At 45.1% G+C, this 24519-nt stretch overlaps 1 protein-coding gene across 2 annotated transcripts in view; it reads left to right on the forward strand.

Annotated features, from left to right (window-relative positions):
* LOC310885991 (uncharacterized protein) overlaps positions 1-24519 on the forward strand; it is a 239033-nt gene that overhangs the window by 181122 nt on the left and 33392 nt on the right. For both annotated transcript variants that reach the window (XR_014575067.1, XM_083809973.1), the window contains one exon: positions 9385-9454. Coding sequence is in view for 1 of the 2 variants with exons in the window: in XM_083809973.1 (XP_083666099.1) it covers positions 9385-9454 (70 nt within the window). In the remaining variant the exon portion in view is untranslated. The remainder of the gene's footprint in view (positions 1-9384; positions 9455-24519) is intronic.

Below are 24519 nucleotides of genomic sequence, written 5' to 3' on the forward strand. Positions count from 1 at the left end.
AGGCAGCAATAAAGAAGAGGTGACAGAGAGCTGAGTGCACGGAACAGGCACCCCTATATACACACATAACTGTGTAATTACTAGTATCATTGAAATGATAGGTATAAAGACCTAGTTAGCAACGGAGCCGGCTCATTAGCATAAAAACTACAAGCACAAAAATGCACTGAAATGACAAATACAAGGAAGCCATAAGAGATTTGCATTAAATTAGTGACTGCGTGCGAGATGCTATTTAAATGGCAGGTGACTAGAAAATTTCTTTCCCTTTTAGTGTAAGAGGCTGAAATGTTCATTTTCATGGTAAACAGTAACTACACATCGATTTCTAGCTCTAAAGCATCTCTACAAAAAGCACTCACAGTAAGTGGGGTTGGAGTCACTGAAATCAGAGGACTAGCTTGCCCTACATGTCTCTGGAACTAAGCAGCACAGCTTGAATTTCTTTCTTAGACTTGTTAAAAAAACTGCAGTGACAACAACAACAACAAAAAACCTTGTGTCTGGAGGTGGTAAATCAATTCGCATACAATTATTTGCGAAAGCGATCTGATGAATTATTGCAAGCCAGAAAGAAGCACGTGTGAGGAGGAACATCAGGAGCTTGCCGCGAGCTGAACGTGCCCACCGGCTGCTCCTCCTCGCCTGGGAGCACGCTGCCTTTCTGCAGCACGGAGGATTGGGGTCACATCGGACAACTGGTGGATGGAGATTGCTCCTGCAGCTTGCAGATCTCATTTGTGACAGGCAGCCAAGTAAGATCCTAAATCTGGGTTAGAGAATAAGGCCCCCTATTGTGCATCTGTCCCCTGACTGCACGAGTCCTGCAGCCTGCTGGGGCTCTTTGTGCCCCAAAAACTCAGCACAGAGTCTGGGCACCCCCAGGGTCTGGCACAAATAGGGCTTCCCAGGACTTCCAAGCTCTCACCTCTGCGGCTGATTTGATGGAAAGCCGATGGCCTCTGTGTTGCTGCACCCCTGGGAACCTTAGGGCCAGCGCCAACAACCACCATCACACCAGGAGCAGGTTTCTGATAGGAGAAAGCCTCAATGCTGAAAATGCAACTGAAAAATCCTTTTTATCCTGGCACCAGGGCAATGGCTGAGGTCCTAGAATGGGGTTGGGGATGCTGGGGGGCTGCACGAGGGTATGGCTGCTGAGCATGGCCACCCTCTGTCCATTGCAGAGGCAAGCTCCAACCTGAGGACTTACCCCTTATGCCTGAGAACACACAAAAACTGCAGGTTAGTGCATCTGTTGGAAGTTAATTTGCAGTTAATGGCACAGGCACAAGCTCAGTGTAAAGGCAGGTAAATCAGTGTAACCATGTAAATCCCAGCTAGGTTTCTCCCAGGCATATACCGACAGAGCAGCACGTGCACAACTGGGCTCGTAACCACCGAGCTGTGCTGCTGGAATTAACTACCACAACTTCCTGACATAGGAAGGCTTTAAGTAAGAGCTTTTGAAAAGGTTATCCTTTGATTGAATGAAGTCGTACCCTAGCACATCACTAAATGGTAGCTATTTTTGGAATGAAAAATGTCACTTCTTCCTCAAAACGGACCCGTCTGGAACTGGTCACCAGACAGTGACACATTAGAAGACTTTTTTCTCCCCAGGTTTAGCTGGTGGTCGCTGTTCGATGACTTGCTCAGGTTGAGTTCAACCATGTAATTTGCAGAGAATTGTTTGAGTGGCTTAATATGTTGTGAATCAAAAGAAGGAATTCTACTCTCGGTAATTAAGATGGAATGGGTAATTATTTTTCTCTGTCTGGAAGTTCACTTTCTAAAGAAGGAAGGAGGAGACGGAGTTTTCAAACGCTTTTATTCATTTCACTGCAGAAGTAGTCCTCATTTGTACCCACAAATGTTTGCACACACTCATTTGTGTCTTCGCTAGCAGGCGCAGAGTGCCTTTGAAAACTGAGCCTACCTAATGAGAGGAGGCAAACATGGGCTGGTGCCGAGCAGCAAACATGCAGCTGCTCTGCTCTATCTTTCTTCTACAGGTTCTCCAAGCGCTCGACAAATTTTAAGATCAACCACAAGAAATGCTAGCGGGCAGGGAAGCGTTGTAAACCATTTTTAAATGAGGAACTTAAAATTTGCGCTGCAAGGCACAATTACTCAAGTCGCTTGGCTGATGAGCAGAGGGTACAAATGGGGAGCCTCAAATTCCCAGCCTATACAAAGCAGCTCTTCCAGCTAGTTATTCTAGACATGTCAGCAACACGTTTGACCGCTCTGGTGTCTCTATTTATTTGCTCATTCTCTGTAACCTCAGCCTGCCAAGCCGTGCATCTGTTTGGGCTGCTGTCAATCACACGTCAATTTTTATTTGCCTTGGCTCAAATCAGAGCTGGTGTTTTGACAAAAGGCGGAGGGAAGAGTGGCTGTCAAAGCTCCGAAGGCAAGAGAGAAAGGCAGAGATCTAAGACGCGGAGGGGAGGAATGGGGTATTTATTATCACAGAATGATGCATCCTTGTGCAGGAGATACGATGAGCAGGGAGTCTCAGTGAGAGCGGAGCTGTGAGTTTTGCGGGTGGCTTGTTTGTGCCATTTGAGGAGGTGCAGCCGAAGTGGTGGGCTTCAGTCTACAGCAAAGCAAGGAGATCTAAGCAGGACTCCAAGGAAAATCCCCCATTGCATTCCCCTTGGCAAGCCATTGCTTTGCCAGTTCAATCTGGGGACCTGCAGAGGGCTGCGCCCTTGCAGCTGGAGCTGCTGCACACACCGGTCACCTCCAGCTGTAGTTTTCTGCCTGGTGCTTGGGGGACCCCCTAAGCCCAGCCCGATTTGGGGGCTGAAAGAGGAGTGGTTGGGTGATGGCATGCGAAGTGATGCAGTGCCGTGGCACAGGGGTGGGGGTCCCATGGCAGCAGGGAGGCTTCCTGGAAGCATCCCGTGTGGCACGGGTGACACCGAGCCCCCACTCCCTGCTGGCTGCGAGCAGCTTCCCCGGTGCTTTCTGGAAGCTGAAAAACCCAGCCTTGAGTTGACTTCGGACTCAGGTGGCTTTTCTCCTTGTGGGGGTCTTTAAACCTGTGTAAGAATTACTTTGAGAGTCTTCACAATTTCTCCTTTTTTATTTTTTTCATTCTGAAATGAAACTCCTTCCCCCCAAAATTTCACATAACACTCTAAGGAAATGCAATAGCTTTGGGGACCACTCATACCTTTTGGTTTTAATGACTGAAATGTCTCCTTCCTCTTTCACTTTTTAAAACTGAATGTCATTATAATATCAATAGGGGGAAAAAAAAAAAGCTAAAATGAAAAATCACTTCAAAATGGAAAATCAAAACAATTCCACTCTGTTTTTATTTTTTTTTTTCAAATAAAGTGTGATTGAAGTTGACGTGTTCCTGAGCAACATCTCACTCATCATAAAGTGGCATTTTCTGTCAGAACAACATTTTCTCACAAAATGAGCACTCAGTCTGGGATTCCTGTATAATGACATTACATGTGAATACGTGGATCCAAATGTAGAGAGGAGACACAAATTATAGCTAACATGGACCAGTGATTATTCTTTTTTCCTGCAGTAAAACAAAATAACCTATAATCAGACAGAGTAGCCAGGGACTTCTGCTCAATATCTTCATGAACACAGCAGATACAATTAGAAAGCTGTAGCTCTCTCTTGAAAATAGGGGCAATGAACCAAAACAATTGAGCAAAAATGGGTGCCAATAAGAGCTAAAAGACTACGTATTTTTGGTTCAGTGGCCAAATGAAAAAAAAAAAAAAAAAAAAACTTTCTGAGTTAACCTGAATTGAAAGAATTTCAATTTTTCCAGTGAAGCAAAAAGTTGAAAAAATTAATAGCAGAGTGCTTTTTTTAAAAAAAAGCTTTTTATTTTCTGTTCAATTTCTTTTTCATCCAATTTTCGGGGACATTTCAATGTCTATTTGATCAATCCCAATCTACAGGTTTGAAGTAGAACAACACGAGCTTTGGCTGAAAGTTTTTTGTCTGCTGCCGAGCGGGGTGAGGAATACCAGGTTGCAGAGATGTGGATTGTATGAGTCACGCTCCAAAATAAAGGGTTGATTCATCTCACCTGAGGATCAGCTCCCCTGTCCTTGGTGGGACCGCGTTATTTTGTGCTGGCAATCGTTCAGCAGCAGCGCTGGGGACACGGCGCGGCCTCACAGAGCAGGAGGTTGAGGACAGACCTCTTCGTTCTGGTTATTGGAGGCTCAGGGAGGTGCTTGTGTTTGGAAACATCTAACAGTGGAAATAACCGGACCAGATGCCAGACTAGTCATCAGGGAATTCTTTAACACTGATTTTTATTTTTATTTTTTCTGCAAAACAAGCGGATTTAGTCACAGCAAATTTTTTGCTGAATCCATATGGATGTTCCCGAATCTCCCATTTTAGAATATTCTGAAACATTTAGAAAGCTCAGATTCAACATTTAGCAGAACTTTGCTTCTTCAAGTTTCCTTTTAGAAATTGTTTTACATTTCCCTAATCTGTCATCAAAAGACTGGGAAGCAAAATAGAATATCTCTATCCTAGATCACCATAAAATGTATTTAATTCAGAATTCGGTGTGGAAAAAAAAAAAAAAAAAGTAGATAAAATGCTTAGTCGTTATGAGTCTGCTTCCTGTAAACTTAAGTAATACTTGGCCAGCCAAAAGCAAAACCCCTTTGCCACCCAGAGCTGGCCAGGGGAGCTGACCGGCTGGACTGGGTTTTGCTTGCTCCCTGTAACGCCGGTGCCTCGATCCGCCTGCAGCCCAAGCACGAGGAGCACAAGGGATTAAATCCCAAGGAGCCCCGGGGAGCGAGCTGATCTCCTCCAAGACTGGCTTAAGCCTTGTGGTTTTCCAGCTCTAGCACATTTTTAGCATTTTAGGTTGTAGTTATAAGAATAGATTTTCTTGCTATCCGAAGAAATGCTCGAGCTTTCTGCAAATCCTGCCCAGCCTAGGTCTCGGGGGGCTCTGTCTCCTTGTGGGGCCTCCGAGGCCATGGTGCATGTCCCTCACCCCGCAGCGATGGCCTGCAGTGAGCCCAGAGCAGCTGGGCCGGCTTGGCTGCAGCCCTCGCTCCTGTCACTCGTTTGTGCCACTGGAAGGATGAACAGTGCTGATTTTCACATGGCAATGTCTTTCTCCAACATGCTCACTGAAAGGCGTTTGCCCAAATCCTCCCTCTCACCCTGAGCTCCTTTCCACCCCTACCTGCAGCACTCCCCCACAGCCGTACTTGGTTTCCCAGCGGATGGCTCCGTAGCTGGGTAATTCACCTAATACCCAACTTATGGCAGAGTTTTATATCAGGTGCTCGTGCGGCAGGGAACATAATAGCAGCTGACTCTGTTGTAGTAAGAAGGAAAAAAACTAAGCTCCTTGAATTGGATGTGATGTGAGTGCTTTCTTTTCAGTAAATCAAGCTGTTATCTTTCCAAACTTCTTCTCAGCACCTTCCCTCCCTAAATCCTCCAAGCCTTCGTGTTTTTGAATATGATATTCCTTAGGGTACGTAATTATCAAGAAGTTGCATACATAATTTAAACAGAGACCTTTTGGTTCTGTGCCTGGATGGGCTACTGACATTTCCAAAGAAAATTTAGCTAAACGCTGGGGTAAAGCTCCCACTGTTCTTTGACAAATTCAAGATCTTCGTTGTTTGCAAAATACTCTGACCTTAGCTTTACCCATACCACCTAGGGGAAGGGGAAGAGAGAGCTATAAACTCCGTGAAATAAAACCAAAAAAATAAATAAGCAAAAACCCTCTAAGAGAATCTGTAAGATAGAGAAGCCCAAGGACTTGATGGTGACTTGCCCTGAGTCACTAGGAGTAGGGCAGGGTCTGACCGGAGCTCTGGGCTCCTCTGCTGGGCTGGGAACCATCTGCAGTAATTCAGGTGCCCAAAAGTAAAGCTGAACCACACAGCTACTCCCTCTAGCCTCTCTTGTTGTGGGTGTGGAGGAACTGAGACCCCCAAGGGCTGACTCATCTCCCCTTATATTTGTCATAGTACCACCTCGAGTACCTGGGACTACGATGAAATGAAGATAAATGCTGCGTGCAGTTGTAATCCAGTGTTTGCTCTGGAAGCTTGGCTGAAGCTCCTTTAAGAAATGAGGTGCAGGACCCCTGAGAAATGAAGGCCTGGGTTTCCTTTGGAAGGAGGGATAGGCATGTGTCAGAATCAGGGCTTGGATGAGGGCTGGGGTCCGATGTCGGTGCTGTAAGGCTCAAGGGTCAGGGCTGCAAGGTCTAGACTTGCTTGAGAGTTGCACCTAATAAAGCTTAAGTCACTCAGCTGGTAAGTAATTAGGGACTGGGACCCAGCATGTCTTGAAACTTCTTCCAGAGTCCCAGTTTGAGCTCTGAAACCTGATGTGCTGGGGACTCCAAAGGATGTAGGAGTTTTTTGTGGTTTTGAATAGTTCACCCCATTTCAGGCTTTACAACCCAGTTTTGCACTTAATCCTGTCCTGTAGTGGCTTCTTCAGCCACAGCTGACGTTTGGAAGGATTTTAACTTGCTGCTTTGCAGGCTGCTTCTTGCTTGCTTGTTTTCAGAGAGTCTTTCCCTTTATAGTAGTTAGCATTTAAATGGAAAGTGGACGGGGAAGAAAAAGCAGCATTTTGGTATCTCACAAACCAGATGCCTGAAACAAATCATTGCTTCGTGGCCAGCTATTAGCGAGCAGGGATGGATAAAGAGATGGTGCAAGACTTCTAGGTCCCTTTGCTGCTCAGAACATGTTTCTGAGGAGCTTTGCAGCCTTTGCTGGACCCACAGAGATGGGATAAATTAGCAAAAATCAACTCATTGCCCAGCAGGAGTCCTGAGAGCAGCAGGAGGCATAGAAATGAGGAGGGATCGAAGATGTAGGCTCACAGCTCCACAAAAACAGGCAATTTTGACCAAGGTGGTGTACTTGCAGAGAAGCAGAGGGGTGCCAGTCACTGGCATTTGCCGTCTTGGCTAAAGAGAGAGTTGTCAAAACCGAAAGGGTGAGTGAGTCACATCTGCCTTGGGACCCCTTTTGTATCTGATGCCATCTGATGTGTTCATTAGTGGCACGGATAGCAGAACAGAGATCGGGGTTATGGAGCTTGTGAGCTATATAATGAGGGGAAGAGATCCAAATCTGCTGGAGGACATGGTCTGTGTGCAAGGCAAATATGACAAATTGGAGAATCAAGATGAAAAAATGAAGATGTGATTGAATAAGGACGAGTGTCAAACCTGCACCTAGGCAGGGTGATCCATAACTGTGGGATGGAGAACAGCTGGCGTGGCAGCTGTTGCGCAGGAAAGGATGGGGAACTTGTAGCTGTTTTCAAACCATGCATGATTCAGCAATGCCAGGCATAGAAAAAAAAAGGCAAATGTATGAGGAAGTTTAAATAACATCAACCCCAAGGTGCATGGGTGATCCACCAAGAAGGCCACATGTGCTTCTGTTTTTTAATTCCATACTTTAAGAAGACTGTGGACCAGCGGGAGGGGAGTAGGAGGATGGCAGTAGGGCCTATCAACAACCCTCAAAACATGGCCCAGAATACAGTGAAAATGTTCAGCCTAAAGAAGAGATGGCGAGATAACAGTCTTCAAACACAAAAAAAAGACAAACAATAAGAATTCACTCTTCGTGTTGCTGGTGAGCAAATGAAGAGGAAATGGGCTTAAACTGCAGCAGGAGAGGTTCAGGTCGGGCACTGGAAGGTCTGTCTTGGAAACTGGTGGTGACACGAGCTGGAGTCGATTGCCCGGGGAAGGTGCAGAGCAGCCACCGCTGCGAGGCTGCAGGAGGCTGCACAGGCGTCTGCCAGGAGTGCCACGGCCGCACTGCCTGCCTTGGGCAGGGGAAGGACCTAGCGACCTCCCGAGATCCTTTCTGCCCCTGTTTTTGCCCATGGCTTCACGTTGCTGATGTTTCCCAGCTCAGTAGGACTTCTGGACAAAGCCCTGCCATCGGAAAATAAGCTCTTCCCCGCTGTTTATCAGAGTGAGCGAGAAACCATTGCATCAGAATTTCAAATGTAATTTTACTGAGCGGTCAGCACCTGAAATATCCGAGGCTTAAATATGGATTCAAACATAGTCATTTTGGTTCTCAAAATTGCCATAAATGCAGATGTCTGCGTGTTGTAAGATGCCCAGTAGAGAGCAACAGGCTTTGTTTAATTTGTGTGCTGTGGGGCACGGTTCTCACTACACAATGCAGTGCAGGTTAAACACACAGAAACAGAGGTTAGCCACCCCTGCTCTGGGCACGGAGTGTGGCTGTACCTTGCTACTGAGCTTCTCAGCACTTTGCAGACATGAGAAGGATTTTTGTTTGGGTTTTGAGATTATTTTACATCACAGTTCAGCATACAATGTCTTTCTCTGTTTCCCATTCCTAACTCAGGTACAAACTATTGAAAAAAAAATGTGACCAAAGACAGGAGCTTTCTCAGCTAAAAAAAATATTCCCAGTTTGACCTGGAAGGCTTATGAAACTGCAAGTGGGATAAAGCTCTCTCCCAGAAGTCCAACCCCCTATAGAAATGCAAAGAACAGAGAGCTGAGAGCTGTTCAGATGACCTGGAGAAGGTGTGAATCAGCTCTAGATCTTGGTTATTAGACCTTCAACTTCTACAGTAAATTATATGTATGCCTATTTTTAACCTAGGTCGTGCAGCTGCCAGTTTTATGTTAAAAAATGTCAATAAAATTCATCCCAAGAGGACTGGGTAAGCTCTGTAGAAATACTTGGGATTTAAGATTTGAGATCCATGGGAAACTGACATTCTGTATTAATTTATTTTCTGGCCATCCAAATAACCTAAAAATAATACAAATACTATAGAAATATGATTACAAAAATAATAAAAAGCTCAAACTAGAAGATTTCAAAAGTAATGAAAATTCTGACCCTATTCTTCTGAAGTTATTGAAGCTGCTCTCTACTCCTGTCGAGTCATTTTGTTTTGATGAAGTCAGACCTCTTCGTGTTGAGACTATAACAGAAGACTTCACATCTGAAATTCTAACTTTCCAACAGTAAAGGGATTCTAGAGAATAAAAGTTATAAAGGAAACTGAAACAAAAGCAGAAGTTGCGATGAGCCATTCTTCTCGTATTGAAGTCCTTTGACATCTTTGAAACTAAATGAGAAAATGGAAACAAACGGTTTCAAAATTTTGCACGTCAGAAATGTAACCGTGAGTGATGTGTCCCCATGAAATGTTTAGATTGTGGCAAAACTGGGTTTTCTGGTTAAAACCGTTCCCTCCAGTGTCTCTACCAACACAAACGCTGAGGTGCATCGACAAACTGGCACTTGAGGGCTGACCTGAGTCCAGGGTAACTGGGGGAATGACGCACCCTGTTTTCGTTTTATGCTGCAGGGACCCAAGTACAGGAGACAACACGGGCCAGCAGAAGTCGGTGGCAGAGCTGGAGGACAAGAAAGGAAAGGTGAGTGTTGCCAAACGTCACGAAGGGACCAGGCTGGGCAAAGATCCCTGATCTCCATCATCTTGCAGGGGAGGTTCTTGGAGTGATGCACATTGGTTGTCACCACCATATCTGCGTCCCGCACCAGGCAGTAAGGAGCCCATTATTGTTCAGAAATCTCCTAGGAAGGCATTTTTGTCTGCACATTGGAAGACTGAGCTAAATGCTTGGAGCTATTAGCAGACAATTAAAGCTAATGTTGCAGCCAGCAGAAAGATCCGGGTTAGTCACTTTTCTCAATTTAAATCTTTGAAAATTTTCACAGTTCTAATCAAGAAATAAAAGAGAAAAAACATATAGATGCATATATATATATCAGAGCATTAACTTTGATTGTCAAATCAAGTCAAAAATTGCTGAATGAAGTAAATATGAGGAGAAATATAATAGGCTATTACCACAATATGGCTTGTGGCTTTCGTTTTCAAAAGATGTTCACGCAGCCCTCGCCCCCACACAACACGCTTTGGGATGTTTAAGGGAAGGAAACAGTGATATTTGAGGTTGGTAAAATAGTCAAGTAAAAGGCATAAAAAATCTGCAAAGAAGCAGTTTGTAAGGGGCTGGGTTTTAGACTGGGCCTTTTGTTGGGGATTGATTTGTTGGAGGTCCTTTTTCTGGAGACAAAATAGAAGAGTATGGCATTCGTCTTAAGGAAGAGAGAGACTAGACTAATAAAAATGGGTGGATATATGGATCATCGGTAAGAAGGAGAACATGCACATTGCATGTAAGGAAGATAAAAGGTGGCTAAGGGAATAACAAAGAAAGCGAAATGCAGAGCAGTGCACAAAAATACATAGAGCTGTTTCATTAGACGAGTGGTTAGACAAAGTAATGACAGCGTGAGAAAAAAACAGAGATGTTCCACGAGGAGCTCATAGGTAGGCAGACACAAAATAACATGCTGCATACTTTAAAGTTTTCTTTTTCTCGTGAGTCGTCAAAGAAACAACCTCACTGCCTGTTTCCAAAGAGAAGGTTTGGATTGTGGAGGGCATTATATTTTTTCACTAGCTGCTGACCACAGCCTTGTTTTTTGGTGCTTTGGCTCTCTGTACTTTGGTGCGATGTTGCCAACAGGAGGGGAGATGCCCATGTAGAGGTTCTAGGAAAAGGAGGGCCGCAGTAAGACAATGAGGCAAACAAACCTTATCTTTGGAGACTCGTTGTCTGAGCAAGGATGAGAAGGGTTTGTTGCCTGGGGTCTCCTGGGAGCTTTCTTCAAGGCAAGTCAAAGCTCCAGAATTATCTGATGTTGTCTAGGAGACAAAGTATTGTCAAACTTGGCTCCTTTTCCTGAACAAAACAATTCTGTTCCGGATAGCCTTGAGCAAGAGGCTTTGCCAGCTTGTTCGTATCAATAGTTCTTAACCATGCATCTGTACAGCACCAAGCACACCAGGGTCCCAGTGTTATCTGGAGACTCAAAATGGAAAGTTCACTTGTCATTGATTGTGGTTTCCTGCATGGCGAGTTGTTTCTGCCAGAAGGGAAGGCAGCCCAGCCTAGTAAGGGCACCTGTATGCTAGGACATCTCCGGCAAGCCCCAGATGTCAGGGCACAGACAGCAAGGGAGCAGGCACAGGGCAGCACCCTCAGGTGCAGCCTGGGCTGCCTCTCTCCAGCTGCTCGTGCTGCACGGAGAGCTCATGAGACCGTGATGAGTTCCTGGAGGAGTGAACCAACCCCGTCCATGCAAACCCTCCTCCCCTGTCACTGAAATTCCTGATGATGGCTTTGTTTTTGTACCTGGCTTTGCCAGTATCTGTTTGACAATCCGGTGCGCCTAGCTCTCAGGATGTCTGCGTGCCAGGCGTTACGGCGCGAAATCCCAGCTCAAGGCAGCAGAGGTTTCAGTGCTGAATGTCATTCCCACAGCTGGCTGCTCCAAGAACCCGAACGTGGGCAGCAAGATGCCCTTCCTGCTCAGCGCGTTGCCCAGACGCTGTTGGCTGTGGCTTAGGCCAGGTTTTCCGTCAGTACATCATGCCTGGATTAAACTTCAGAAGCTTCTGCAGAGGCTAGAAGTCGAGATCGGAGCTACAGCAAGCAGCAGCGTCAGGGTCAGTGATTTTGTGAGGCGCAGGGGAGCAGGGGAGAAACCACAAGAATGAACAATTTTATCGCTTCTTCAGAAAACACCATCTATGCCTGGAATAAACAGGCGTGAGCACCGGGAGGCTGCCCCGCAGTCCGAGCGGGGGCACGAGAAGCTTCTTGGCAAGTCTCCAGGCTTCGTGGGAGAGATGCAGTCCTTAGCAGCTCTCCTAAGGAGCCGTGGGAGATGCGGTTTCATTGTATCAGCACATTTCAAAATGTCAGCAGCAATTGGAATCAAATGCTACGGTGCTGTAACAGGCACAGTAGTAGTGTAATAATAACAGTAATATTATTGTGGAGTTTAGTGGCTACATTAAGACGCTGCACTCACAGGGCACACGTGCTTGAGAAGCTTGCCCTGCTGCTTGTTGAATGCCTTTCTTTGAGGCATTAATGGTGATGTACTGTGCATGGCCCTCAGGGCGGCGTGGACAGTGCTCGGGAAGTGCTAACTATCATTGTGTTTGTTGCCTATCACCATCCAGCCCAATTAACCTGACTTCTCTAGCCTCAGCTCTGCTTCCCTGCCACCACCAGCTTCTCAGGGAGTTTATTTCTCTGCCTCTGCGAACATACTCCCTGCCCTATGGAGATGGTTCCCCCTAGCACTGGGTAAAGTAGCCCACCCCTTCTGCATCCTCCACAACATAAATTCACTGGAATAGGGTGTCTGTGACCAGAGTGCATCACTCCTCCTCCTCCTTTGCACCCACTCGCAGCAGAGGTGCACCGAACATCCCACAGCAGATGCTTTCTCACTGTAGCCCAGCTCAGCCCATGCCTGGTGTAGGGTAGAAGAGAAAAACAATTGGGCTCTGTTCCTACAGCAGGCTGGGGCCATCTCAGTTGTGAAAAATGAAAAGGGAGTGGGCCACAAAAGGTGGCTGGTTTGACATTCCCAGTAGTTCCCAGGTGTTCTGGCAAAGCACAGAGGTAGAGCTAAAGAAGCAACAAAAGCAACAAAATGCAAATAGAAATGTGACTTGCAGAAGGTGCAGAGACTGTAGCGGCTCTGCCACGTCCTGGTCTGGGAGAAATGGGACAAACGTGGTCCGCCCTGCAGTCCCTGCCTGTCAGACCACACAGGCAGGAGGTCCGACTCTTCTGTCTTCCCCAGGTGGAGGAGGCACACAAAAGGAAGGGTTGAATCTTGCATGAGCAGCTGCAGAGGTGTCTTTGCATTGCCAGTGCTGGGAGTTGGAGCGGAGGCACGGGCTGTGTTTGGGGAGCTGGCCTGTATTCAGTGAACAACGCTTCCCCACCCAGCAAACTCACAATTCACTTGGGAGGATGACAAGGAAGAAAATGATATTCTTTGGTTTGGATATCATACTAAAAGGGCTGACGTCTTTGAAGGGAACATACAGGAGTAATGCGTATGGGTATGTCTCACAGAGGTAAGCTGCAAAGCCACACAACTCTTCACCAGATAGAAAAAAGCACACAGGGCTTCGTGGTGAAAAGGGAGATGGAGCATCCTGCTGACCCATGGAAAGACCACGCTCAAATGTTAACAAGAAGGCTGACTTCTCTGCTACCAGCCAGGCATTTGAAGGGCAGGCTGCATCTATCCTGCATCTATTGTGCAGGTCGGCGACCTGCTGTTACATGCAAATGTGGCAGGGAAAAGGTCAGCAAAGGAGTAAGTACCAAAAGGCTGCGAAAGAAGGGAGAAGGGATCCAGCTGAATGTCAAGGGCTGAAATGAACCTCGTGTCTTCCAGGCAGAAAGGCTGGCAGCCTGAGAAATGATTCTTATTTACACCTGCAAGAACCAGTGCCAGACACGCAGATGACGGGATGGCTGGGCACAAAGGAGTGAAGTATTGACCGGTGGATCCTTCAGAGATGGGAATAGCAGAGGGCTATCAATCCAAGTCACCAAGGGAAGGAGAGTTAACTGTCTTGCACGCACTCTCACTCAGAGACACACACACAGAGACCTGCGATTGCTTTGCCAGTTTGGCTCCAGTCTTCCACTGACTCGTAATTCGGCTACTCGATCATTTCTAAGTAAAGGGCTGTCAGTGCATCCCACCAGCTTGCTCAAACAAGTGCTTCAGCCCCAGAAAATCCCACCAAACCTTTCTGTTCATGCAATGCCAAGATCAGGTTTTCATGTTCCCTTTGTGGTCAGTGCAGCAAGAGATGAGTTTACCAGGAGGTGACCGATCCTTTCCTAACAAAGGTGTTGAAGATGCTGCGGCTGAACTGCCCCTGGTACATCTGGGTTCCTCTAGAGAGCCTACCTGGCCAGCTTTGACATGGATTTGCATTACAACCGTCGATCTTGCTTTCCAAGTCCTATCAGTAGTCTTCATTCAAGAAAATTTATTTTTCCTGTTCTTTGCATTTCAGTGTGGCTGCAGGAAATAGAAATGTTTTGGGGCTACTGCGTTGGCTGTCTCAGAAACCGTGGGTTCCCTTGGTATGTCTTCCATTGCCTTCCTCCCCTCTGTGTCTCCAGACCCTGCCATAACACAGCATGATCGATACTCCCTTTCTCTCGTCCTTTCTTAGTTTCTTCCATTTAGATGACATTAATGTAAAGCTTATTCAAGTAACTGTGAAGTTATAGGCTCTTTTCTACCATTTTGGATGTCACAGCTTTGCTAGGATCTGTGAATTTTACAGAAGGTAGCTGTGCCCTGTCCGAGCACAGCAGTGTCCAGGTACCTGCACCACCATCACTGCTCCCGGCCTGGGGTCATTCTGGGCAAGAAGTCCCACTTATGCAGCATTTTTCCCCTATTATAATCACAAGTATTATGGGATCAGCATAGGCATATCCTGAAGGGATGTTATCCTCAGGAAATATCTCTGAAATGAAGTCATGGGAGCAGGAGCAGAGAGAGATGTAGCGGACTGTCGCAATGAGGTTTAGTTTGGATATTAGGAAAAATTTCTTCACTGGAAGGGCTGTGAACCACACCGACAGCAGCCAAACCCACGGGCCACCTAATTTTGTTGAGCTATGGCAATGCTCTCACTACCAGAGACCTGCAAGCTCTACCAGTACGACGATGAGCTAAGGGAGTCCCGAAGTGCTACCACCTATGTGGTGCCTCCATTGGCTCCCAGTCAGCAAATGTCTTCTGTACTTGTTCAGTCCCCTAGAAGCAAAAGCAATGCCTAACCCCTGAAGGATCCTGCCCTCGGACAAATCCTCCCTTGGCCTGGCAATTCAGTGAGGTAGCCACACTCCCCTGCCTGGGGAACACGCTGCTGCTTAAGACTTGCTGAGCAAGCCCTATGAAAATTAACACGTCGTGCCAGGGAGACAGTAAGGGATGATTAATGAACACAACCAGTGAAAGGGGGGAGGAAGGAATTGGGGGAATAGATTTGCTAAATCGACGGTATATAAAATGTTTGTTCCTGCCTGAAACAGCAAGGTTGGCAAACCCCACCATGGGTTAACCCACTTGGGTTAAGTGAGAAGGCCACAGACCCGTAAATTGTACATCATCTATATTCAGATGTACAGGCTTGTAGCCTCTCTGGTCCAGTGAGCCCAGTAATGAAAGACTTTAGAGCTGCCCACGACGTAAGATCAAGTGCCCTGGTTGTTCCAGCTCTGATAAGATTTTAGATGAGAATTAATTTTGTTAATGACATTTTCAGTGCATACGTCTCCTTCTCATTCAAGGGTTATTGTGTGTGCTTTCTGCAGAAGTCAGAACCTTGAGGGATGTGCAGGAGAGACTTTTATCCCACGAGTAAAATCAGAATAACTAAACAAAGCAAGGAAGTATTTGGTATCAAAAGATTTGGCCGAAAGAAAAACACAGGGTTGTGCAAAACTTACCCAAAACATTTCTAGTGCTATTTTTATCACATGATTTTTTGCTCAGGAAAGTTGAAACGGAGTCTGCCAAGACACCTTTTTTTCCCCTCTACTGTGTATAACTCAAGAGGTTGAAAACTTTATGTTGAAGCTTTTTTTCTCCCAAGTTTAGGAACAGGTATCTTCTTGGCAGTGAGTGTGAGCAGATCTGTATTGCCGATGAGCAGGGGGGTTCAGCTGCTAATTTGCTACTGCAGAAGGGTTCATGAGCATGAGCACAACGTTGTCAGAAGGGCAGAGGATTCACAATGGTGCTGCTCACTCACTCCTAAAAGCAGTACCGTTCCCCCAAGGACAAAAAGTTCAACAAGTAGAACACCCCAGATATTACCGTGTCCTGCACTAAGCAGAGCCTTTCCCTGCGCCTGCAGGATGGGCGCTGCTGTCACTTCCCCTGCCACCTCCCTCCAAGCTACCAGCCTTCCCCCGGTGATCGAAGGTTGGGCAGAGATTCACATCCACAGAAAAATGCCTCCGGGAAGTCAAAACTCAGGGGCTGGAGGACTCCTCCTTTGCATGTCTTATTGGCAATGACTTTCCTCATTCATTAAGGCTGACATCTGCTATCGATATCAATTATGATAATTAATGAAACATTTCACTGGCTGGGGCTGGCATTCTGTCAGCAGTTTCACGCTGAAGGCTGGTTGATGGTATTAGCGGTAGCACAGAGGAGTTATTCAGGTAGCTGTATTGGATTTGGAGAGCAGTGAGATCAAAAGATCTCATCACCATTGGTGCTAGGACCCCCTGTGGAAAGGCAGATGGAAAGGAGAAGGAACCTGTAGAGACATGATGGATGGGCCACCTGCACTAAGGCAGCAATGGGAGGAGCTCCAAGAAAATTGTTTAAAGTCTTCCCCCCTCCCTGTTCTGCCTGTTGATGAACTGTCTTACAAAAATTACACAGCCCCAAGGCCTGGGATTTTCAAACAAGGCCGAGTGCAGGGCTCTGCTTTCTCTCTGTGTTGGACACCTGGATTGCTTAGATGCCTTCGAAGTTCCCTGAAGGTGCCCGCCTGCATCTTGCCCAGAAGCATCCTGACAAATTAGCTTTGTAAGATCAAGATGCCCAGCTCTGTTTGCAGAACAATAAACGCTGGATGTGCACAGGAGCCCTTCAAGGCTCAATCATTGGGTGGGCTAGGGACAGAGCATTGCATTTCTGCAGTGGAGCTTATCTCAAGGACCCTGGGGTGCTTTTGAAAATACTCCCTGCCATTCCCTTCAGCTTTTTCAGCTCTCCCAAAGTAGAGAGGTTCTCCACAGAGAAGCTTCCAGAGGAGGCGTCCCTCGCCAGCACAACAATTATTTGTTCCAGGAGCGCAGTGGGCAGCCAGGCCCCAAGCTGTCCCACTGCTCTTTGTGTGGCAAACACAATGGACGGGCTTTATAGTCCTCGCAGAGGCATAACACATCCCTTGCATCTCAGCAGAGCTCCCTTGTGGGGGAAAAAGAAAAAAAAAAGAGGTTTCGAAAGCATGCATCATTCTTTTGGACTCATCCTGGTTATTCTTGCTCTCCTCTGAAGACAGCCTGTTAAACCAGGTTTGGTGATGTCCCTCCCTCTGCGTGGGGACAGTGGCCAGGAGCAAGCACCTCAGACGGAGACACCTTCTGCTATCGACTGTGGGAGCAAACCAAATCCCACACCTGGTGAGAGGTTGTCCCGGGGGACCTGGGTGCAGAGCACTGGGAGCAGCACGGCACTGCAGGGCTGTACATGAGCACTGGGAGAACGTGGTTCATTTATTCTTGCATGGCTTAGGTGTACAGTACCTAGGTGCTTTGGTTCCTCTAAAGATGCTCAGCAGGGTTTGCTGCTGTATAGAAACGGGGAGATTAGGAAGGTGGTCCCAGGACAGCGAGGGCTTATGAAGCTCCTTCCGTGTCCAGTCAAGGCACTTGTGGGGTTCTCAGTTACAGTCTTCTTCTCACCATATGAATGTCTGACATTTCATAAGCTGCTTTCTCTTGACAGGCTAAGGGAGATAATTCTGAGTAATTTCCCATGAGAAGTGAGGGTCGAGCAGGGAATCATAGGGTCTTCTGCTTTTTTGGAAATGTCTTGGAACATCCTAAAAAAAAAAATGTCTGTAATTTCAAGCTTGTAACTTCCTTTAAAACTCTCCTGTCCTCTTGACTTTACTGTTGTTTTAAAGTTCTTCTGACCTTTATTTTCTCTCTTTAGTTTCCTGAGTAATAAGACTGTAAGGAGCAATATGGGATTTGGGCGGCTTTTTTTTTCCCGCTTGAGACAGAATGGTATTTGAAGTCACAAGGTGAACGAAGCAAGCTTTAAGCTGGAGAGACGCTGTAGCAGTCCTGGAGCTGACTGATAGCAAAACAAGCAGTCAGTTATTAGAAGACACAAATCACTCTAAAAGATTAAGTACTGAAAATAATAGCCATGCAAACCTTGAAGGAAGGGGGGTGTCGGAGGCAAAGGTCGTAAATTGACTGGTGAAATTTTGGCTACAAGTTAGGGGGGAATTGTCTTCTTTAAGCAAAGAAAAAAATGTATCTGTTTCTATTATCAGTGGCAGTGGTGGCGTACGGTGATTGCTGTTATTGAATGTTTCTAGGTTCAGTGTTAATTCACTACTCCAGTGGATCCAAAGTAATCAATTCTTCCTTGCACTCTTTCTGCTTTATTTTATTTATATATTTGACATTTCTGTAGCACTCTTGCTCTCTATCTGAACATGAAGCAAGATAAAAAATGCTCAGCAATTAAGAACTCTGGAGATAAATGCAGCATATTTAATCCCACAAATTGCTTGTATGGGCTCCTCAGGTGAGGTGCACAAAGGAATCGGGTGTCCGTGTGGAAGCAGCATCTTTCCCTGCCCTGCCAACACGCCGCAAAGCCCTCTACTTGGCCACATCACAGAAACAGCCAAGATCCAGCCAAAGCTAGAAAATGCTTTGGGAGCCAGGGCTGAAAGAAACCAGTGAAAAACTCATTATTATTGTGTTGTTTGTTTTTTTAAGTGCACCTAAAGGCTTGGGAACTGCTCGGGAGTCACAGCAGCATTGATGCTTGAGGAATCTCTCCATTCATGCAGTGCTGTGAATCACACTGACCCTATTTTGCTAAAGAAATGCAGGCCAAAGTCATGGGACTTCACAAAGCTTTGCTTATTTACTTATTATTTGCTTAACCACAGAAATGTGCATCCTAGAAACTCTTCAGAGTTTCTTCAGAGTTCTCTTCTTTCATGATGTATTTCTGTGAGCTCTGCATCATTTGCCCAAACAGAGATGATCCTTTTGATCCTTGAACAAGAAATCCTGCTCTACACTACAATATGGGCTCTGTTTTTCAGAAGAAAATAGAAATATCAGACCAGTACCGCTGCCCATCAAGGTGAGCACCTTGTGCCACACAGCTAGCAGCATCTGAAACTGCAGGTCTTTAGGTAAAAAAGACCTGGAGGAAAATGACTACATTACCTGCCAAATACACTAGTTAAATTGTTTTAAACTCTTCTGGCTCAACCCTTTTATTCAGAACTGAAGTGGTGCAAATCAGCGCAGTCTACTTTGGTTCCAGAGGTTTTCTTTTTACCGTGAAATTGCAGCAAATGGCATGAATTTCTAGGGCATTATCTGCTCTGTAGGGACTCTCCAGAGTACCGCCAAGTTTTGTGCTTTCAAAGCAGAGTAAGCAGCAGAAAGTTATTCTAAAACACATCAGAAATAGCCACATGGAAAGGAAGTTGTAAATTCTCCTCTTCCTCTTCTTTGCATACCAGCAAGCCCAAGGAGAAGCGAGCAAACTTTGGGTGACTCTGCTCCTAACTAAAAGTGTTTACACAGTGGTTTAATGCAGTTGCATTAACCCACTTTAAATCCCCAGCCTTAATTAATTGTAATTATTAACCAGCGGATTAAACTTCTGAGCACCCCCTGCAGGGATGAGCCTTGAATAAAAAACCCTTCAGAGGTGTCGTGTTTTTTCCACAAAAGGCAAAACAGGAATTTGTGTTGGGGTTTAACCAAAAGAAGTCTTCCCAAGCCTACTTAAGATGTTGGGTAGGGGAGCATACTTGGAGGTCTGGACGGCCTCTCAGGCTCCTGCAATTTGTTCATACTCTACTCGTTGGGACTTTGCTCCTCTTTCAATTCTTTATTGCAAAGCAAATCCATGTCAATCTAAATCTATTTTCTTTCTGTTTGTATTGAAACTGAGACTAACCCAGACACTTTTATGAAATATTGAAACACATGGATTACTACAAATATTTTTTCTTCTAAAAATGCGCATACTGTTTGTAATTCTATTTTTCATTGGCAAATCCTTCAAATAAAAGAAACTTGCCAGCTCCGGAGAGGCAAGTGTATGGTAGTTACATATTCATTTATCATTTCATGCTGTTCAAACATGTGCTAAATACTTTATAGAACAAATAAAAGACAGGCAGAAATCTTTGCCCCAGTGAAAACAGGAAAAACCCAGGGATTTAAACCAGAATCTCATTCTGTCCATTTCAAAATGTTTCCAAACTAAGGCTTCTATCAGTGTGCGCACATTGAATACAAGCAAATTCCCGTCAAGGAGATAAGACCAAATTGCAATACAAGGGCCCATATACTTGACAGTTATTAGCTCTTAGTCTGAAACATAAAGTATTTTCTATCCTTGCTAATACTGGTAAAATTGGTGATATGTTTATGCAAATTTTCCGAAGTATATGTATAGCAGTGTATATATGTATATTGGGGTTGACTGTAGTGATTTCCTAAATCAAGTAGAACTAATTGAGTTGTTTTGCCTGGGAAATGTGAAAATGTTGTTGAAAAAAATAAAAAAAAAAATGGTATGCTTTGAATTGATTAAATTGCCCAGGAATTACTTTATTTTCAATTTAATTATGAAAAAATGGAGAATAAAAAAAAATGAAGTGAGGTCACCTTTTTCTGTCTTCTTCAGTGGTCTTTGAGGATCAGTTCTGGAGAGTGTTGCTGGTACAGACATGGGAGAAATAAAAACGCTCCACTGTGGTTGCACTTCAAATTGCAACCTAAGATGCGTTTTTTCTTTCTCACCACAAGGATACAGCAGCAATCATTACCTTTTTTTTTAATATATATGATATTCCTTCCCACTCATCTTTTTGTTTGAACGTCTGCATGAAAAAATGTAAAACATTTGAAAATGTTGTTAAGGGAGGAAAAGAAATCAATGTATGTGACCTTCACTTGGCAGCCTTCAAAAGTGGTAAAAGCCATCAGAACCAGGAGGCCTTTAGTGTGTTTAGCTGTGATTTGTAGCTGATCTCCTCGACTCCCAACAACTCCATGAGTTTCATGCATAATGCAGCAGCAGTTTTGATTGAAGTCAAAAAATCTGCTGACAGAATGTAGTGTCGGGCATCTGGGGAGATGTCTAATTAATTATTATAATTGACATCCACACCAGATGTCTGATATATGGCAGTCTCTTTGTTGATAAAAGGTTTTGGTAATTCTGTTTGAACAGCACTTTCAGAACAATATGTTTTCCATTTAGGTCACAAGGAAAAAAATATGATTTATTTTTTTCAGGAAATTGAATTCTGTCGGATAGCAGCATTCTTTCGTCTTGCCTTCCAACCTCTAACCAGCCTTGAAAATGCATGGGATGAAGGATGCGATGGAAAAACATTCATCACCGTGTTGACCACTGATCAAAAGCACTTAGCTAGGAAGTGCAGGATCTGCCATCATCTTTTATTTTCTATAGTCACAAAGCAGAGTAGCTGATCTGACATCTGTAAAAAAATACTAATAATAAAAAAGTGAAAACCTCAGTCAAAGAGCAATTCTCAAATGGAAAGCCGATATGTTAGGTTATCAAAGAGGGTCAACAGCTTTTGAGTTCTTCCAAGTCATTATAATACTTCTAGAGCTCCTTGTATTGAAAAGGGACAAAGTACACAGTAACCTGAACCTTTTGGCCCCAAATTCAAACCAAGTCTCATCCCAGAAACTTTTAGTAGTATGAAATAGCTTGTCTGGCTTTCTGCCTTAGTAATTCACATTCTTCTGCATATTCTTGTTTTTCTTTTTGGCTTGGGACTGCTGAGAAAAATTCTTCTTATGGCATGTTCGCTCTGGATAAAAGTACAAATCACTTGGAAAATCCAGTTTTATGAGCTTTCCAGAGTATTTGATGGATCACAGAGGTTTCATTTCAGCCAGCCTGTTATACCAGCAGGGCTCAGATGATGCTCAGTTCATTTTCTTGCTTCATGAACTCGTAGGACCATCTTCAGCCATCTGCAAAAGCTGTCTTAGCTCTGACCGGAGGTAACTCTACAGAGAGCAGAGAAGGCATCACTTCAAACTGCTTCTTTTTCTTCAGATTTACAGTAAGTCTATGTGACTTCTGAAAAAAAAAATACAGAAAAGTTCTGCCCATGCTTATAGCAGGTGATAGTCAGCTCTGAAGCAGAACATTCCGATTGTCAGGACCGTGTGGACCTGCACTCAGGCCAATATGCACTACTCAGTTTTTAACCCATATTAATGAAAGTGGCAATCTGGATGCCTACTTCAGCGTAACACCTCTTTAAAGGAAAACAAAGCTGTTTGCAACCACACTGGTTATTCTGTGCCCAATTCTGGGCACACTGTGAAATTTTCCAAACCATCTGGTGGACTTCACCTAAGCCTGATGTAAGAGTAAGGCATTGTCGGATGAGTGCTTGCAATATATTTTGAGCCATTTAAGAAGCTACCTGCTCTCAGCTCCAAATTGCGGCTGCCTTAGCTGGGACACTGTCTCTGACATCCATTTTGGTGCAAAGTATGACAGATTGACTTAAATTGCCTGTTAAAATTCCCTGTCTAGAAGTAACCAAATACACTGCAGATATTTTAAGGTATTTTGATGCCAAAAGAAGCAGATAGGCACTAGTCAGCATTTCAAAGTCTGGAAGTACTAATTTGCATCCTAGATATCCAATTTCCTTTCCAGATGTGGCTTGCAGATGCAGGGGTATGCAGCCATCTGACCTTACATAGACACCTAAACACAAAATGATTTTAATGGGAATTCAGGCACTTGGTATGGGGCTTCGTTTTACATTTCTTCAATCATCTGAAATTTAAATGTCTTTTCTTAGCTATTTCTGAAGAGACTCTTTACAGTTACTGAAGAGATTTATAGTTATTATGCTGTATAGTTATATATGATATCCCCCATGCTGTGTAGGAGTTAAGTGCCTTGATACCTTTGCATGTGTGTCCCTAAAGGTTTGCATCTCTTCTGGAAATAGGACATCTATGTTACCTAACCTTATGCATGTATTTTCTGAGGGTGTCAAACTAAAGCAAAGCTTAACATGAGAACAAAGCCCTAACATGAAACTGTAAGAAGAATTATCATCCCCCCCAGCATGAAGATGCTGAATTTCCAGTTGAAACAGCAGCTTTATGCTGAGTTACTAGCATTGTCTTTTTGTTTTATGGATAGCCTTACTTGCTTAACAGAATAAAGGAAGATAAAGTACTTGCATGGATATGTATTCACTGCTGTTCTGTTGGTAGTGATTTGAAACCTTTCACTCCTGTGATGTTAATGTCACTTTTAATATTGCAAATTCACTAAGATGCCAAGCGAACAGCATTTAAATAATATCTTTACAGGACTGATGTGTTTTTGGGTGAGAATGGTTGTGGCTTTTTTACTAGCATCCTTGCAAAGTATGTAGTCTGCAGCCTCCTGCTTTAATTTCTGATATAAATGTAAATGGTAATTTTAACATTTTAGATACTAACTTGATTTCATCTGATTTTGGCAAGACACGTGCCATGTATTTTACAATTTAAAAATCAGGTTTGAAAATGTCAGCTTTCATGAGCAGGCGGGCTGTGTCATTTACAGCACACCGAAGGCACGTGGCAGATAAGGCAAAGCGGGGCTAAGGGGACATTTAGAGATGCTATGCATAAGAGAAGGCTGCTGGGAGGGAATGGCTAAACTATTGGGAAACTGGTTGCCTCAATATGAATATCTAAATGAAATGCTGTTGGACGGCTTCTGACACTACAACTGAATTGCATCTTGGCTACTAGCCGTGCTAGATGGTTCATAGTTGGATGCAGCAGCTAGCATTAGAGCCTGCAGGCCCTGCTCCTGTCTCCAGCAGTTCTTCACCCTCTGGGTGCAGAACCTTTCCCTCACACCCACCCTGACCCTCCCCTGTCCCAGCTCCGTGCCGTCCCCTCGGGTCCTGTCGCTGTCCCCAGAGAGCAGAGCTCAGCGCCTGCCCCTCCGCTCCCCTCGTGAGGGAGCTGCAGGCCGCCATGAGGCCTCCCCTCGGCCTGCTCTGCTCGGGGCTGAACAAACCAAGGGACCTCAGCCGCTCCTCCTGCATTGTGACCTCCAGACCCTTCACCATCTTCGTTGCCTTCCTTAGGACTCTCTTATAACAGCTTTATGTCCTTATATAAGGGTGCCCAAACCTGCACACAGCACTCAAGTTGAGGCCGCACCAGTGCAGAGCAGGACAATCCCTTCTCTTGACCAGCCAACGGTGCCATGCCTGAGGCACCCCAGGGTATGGCTGGCCCTTTTGGATGCCAGGGCATGCTGTCAACTCATATTGAACTTACCGTCAGCAAGAACCCCCAGCTCCCTTTCCGTGGGGCTGCTCTCGAGCCTCTCATTCCCCGGTCTGTATGTACAGCCAGGGTTGCCCTCTCCCAGGTGCCGAATCCAGCACTTGCTCTTGTTAAAATTCATGTGGTTGGTGACATCCCAGCCCTCTTATTTGCCTAGAGCTCTCTGCAAGGCTTCTCCACCCTTGAGGGAGTCAACAGCTCCTCCCAATTTAGTGTCATCTGCAGACTTCATATACATTTGAATCCTGCATCCGGGTCATTTATGAAAACATGAAAGAAAACTGGTCTTAGAATGGAGCCCTGGGGAACCCCACAAGTGACTGCCACCAGCCTGAAGTAACCCCACTCACTATAACCCTTTGACCCGACCCGTCAGCCGATTGTTCATCCATCACATTATGTATTTATTTATGGATGGGGAGGACAGTGTCATGGTGATAGTTTAAAGAGCTCTAACAGCTCTA

The sequence above is a fragment of the Anser anser genome, assembly GCF_964211835.1.
Source record: "Anser anser genome assembly, chromosome: 24".
Lineage (NCBI taxonomy): Eukaryota > Metazoa > Chordata > Aves > Anseriformes > Anatidae > Anser > Anser anser.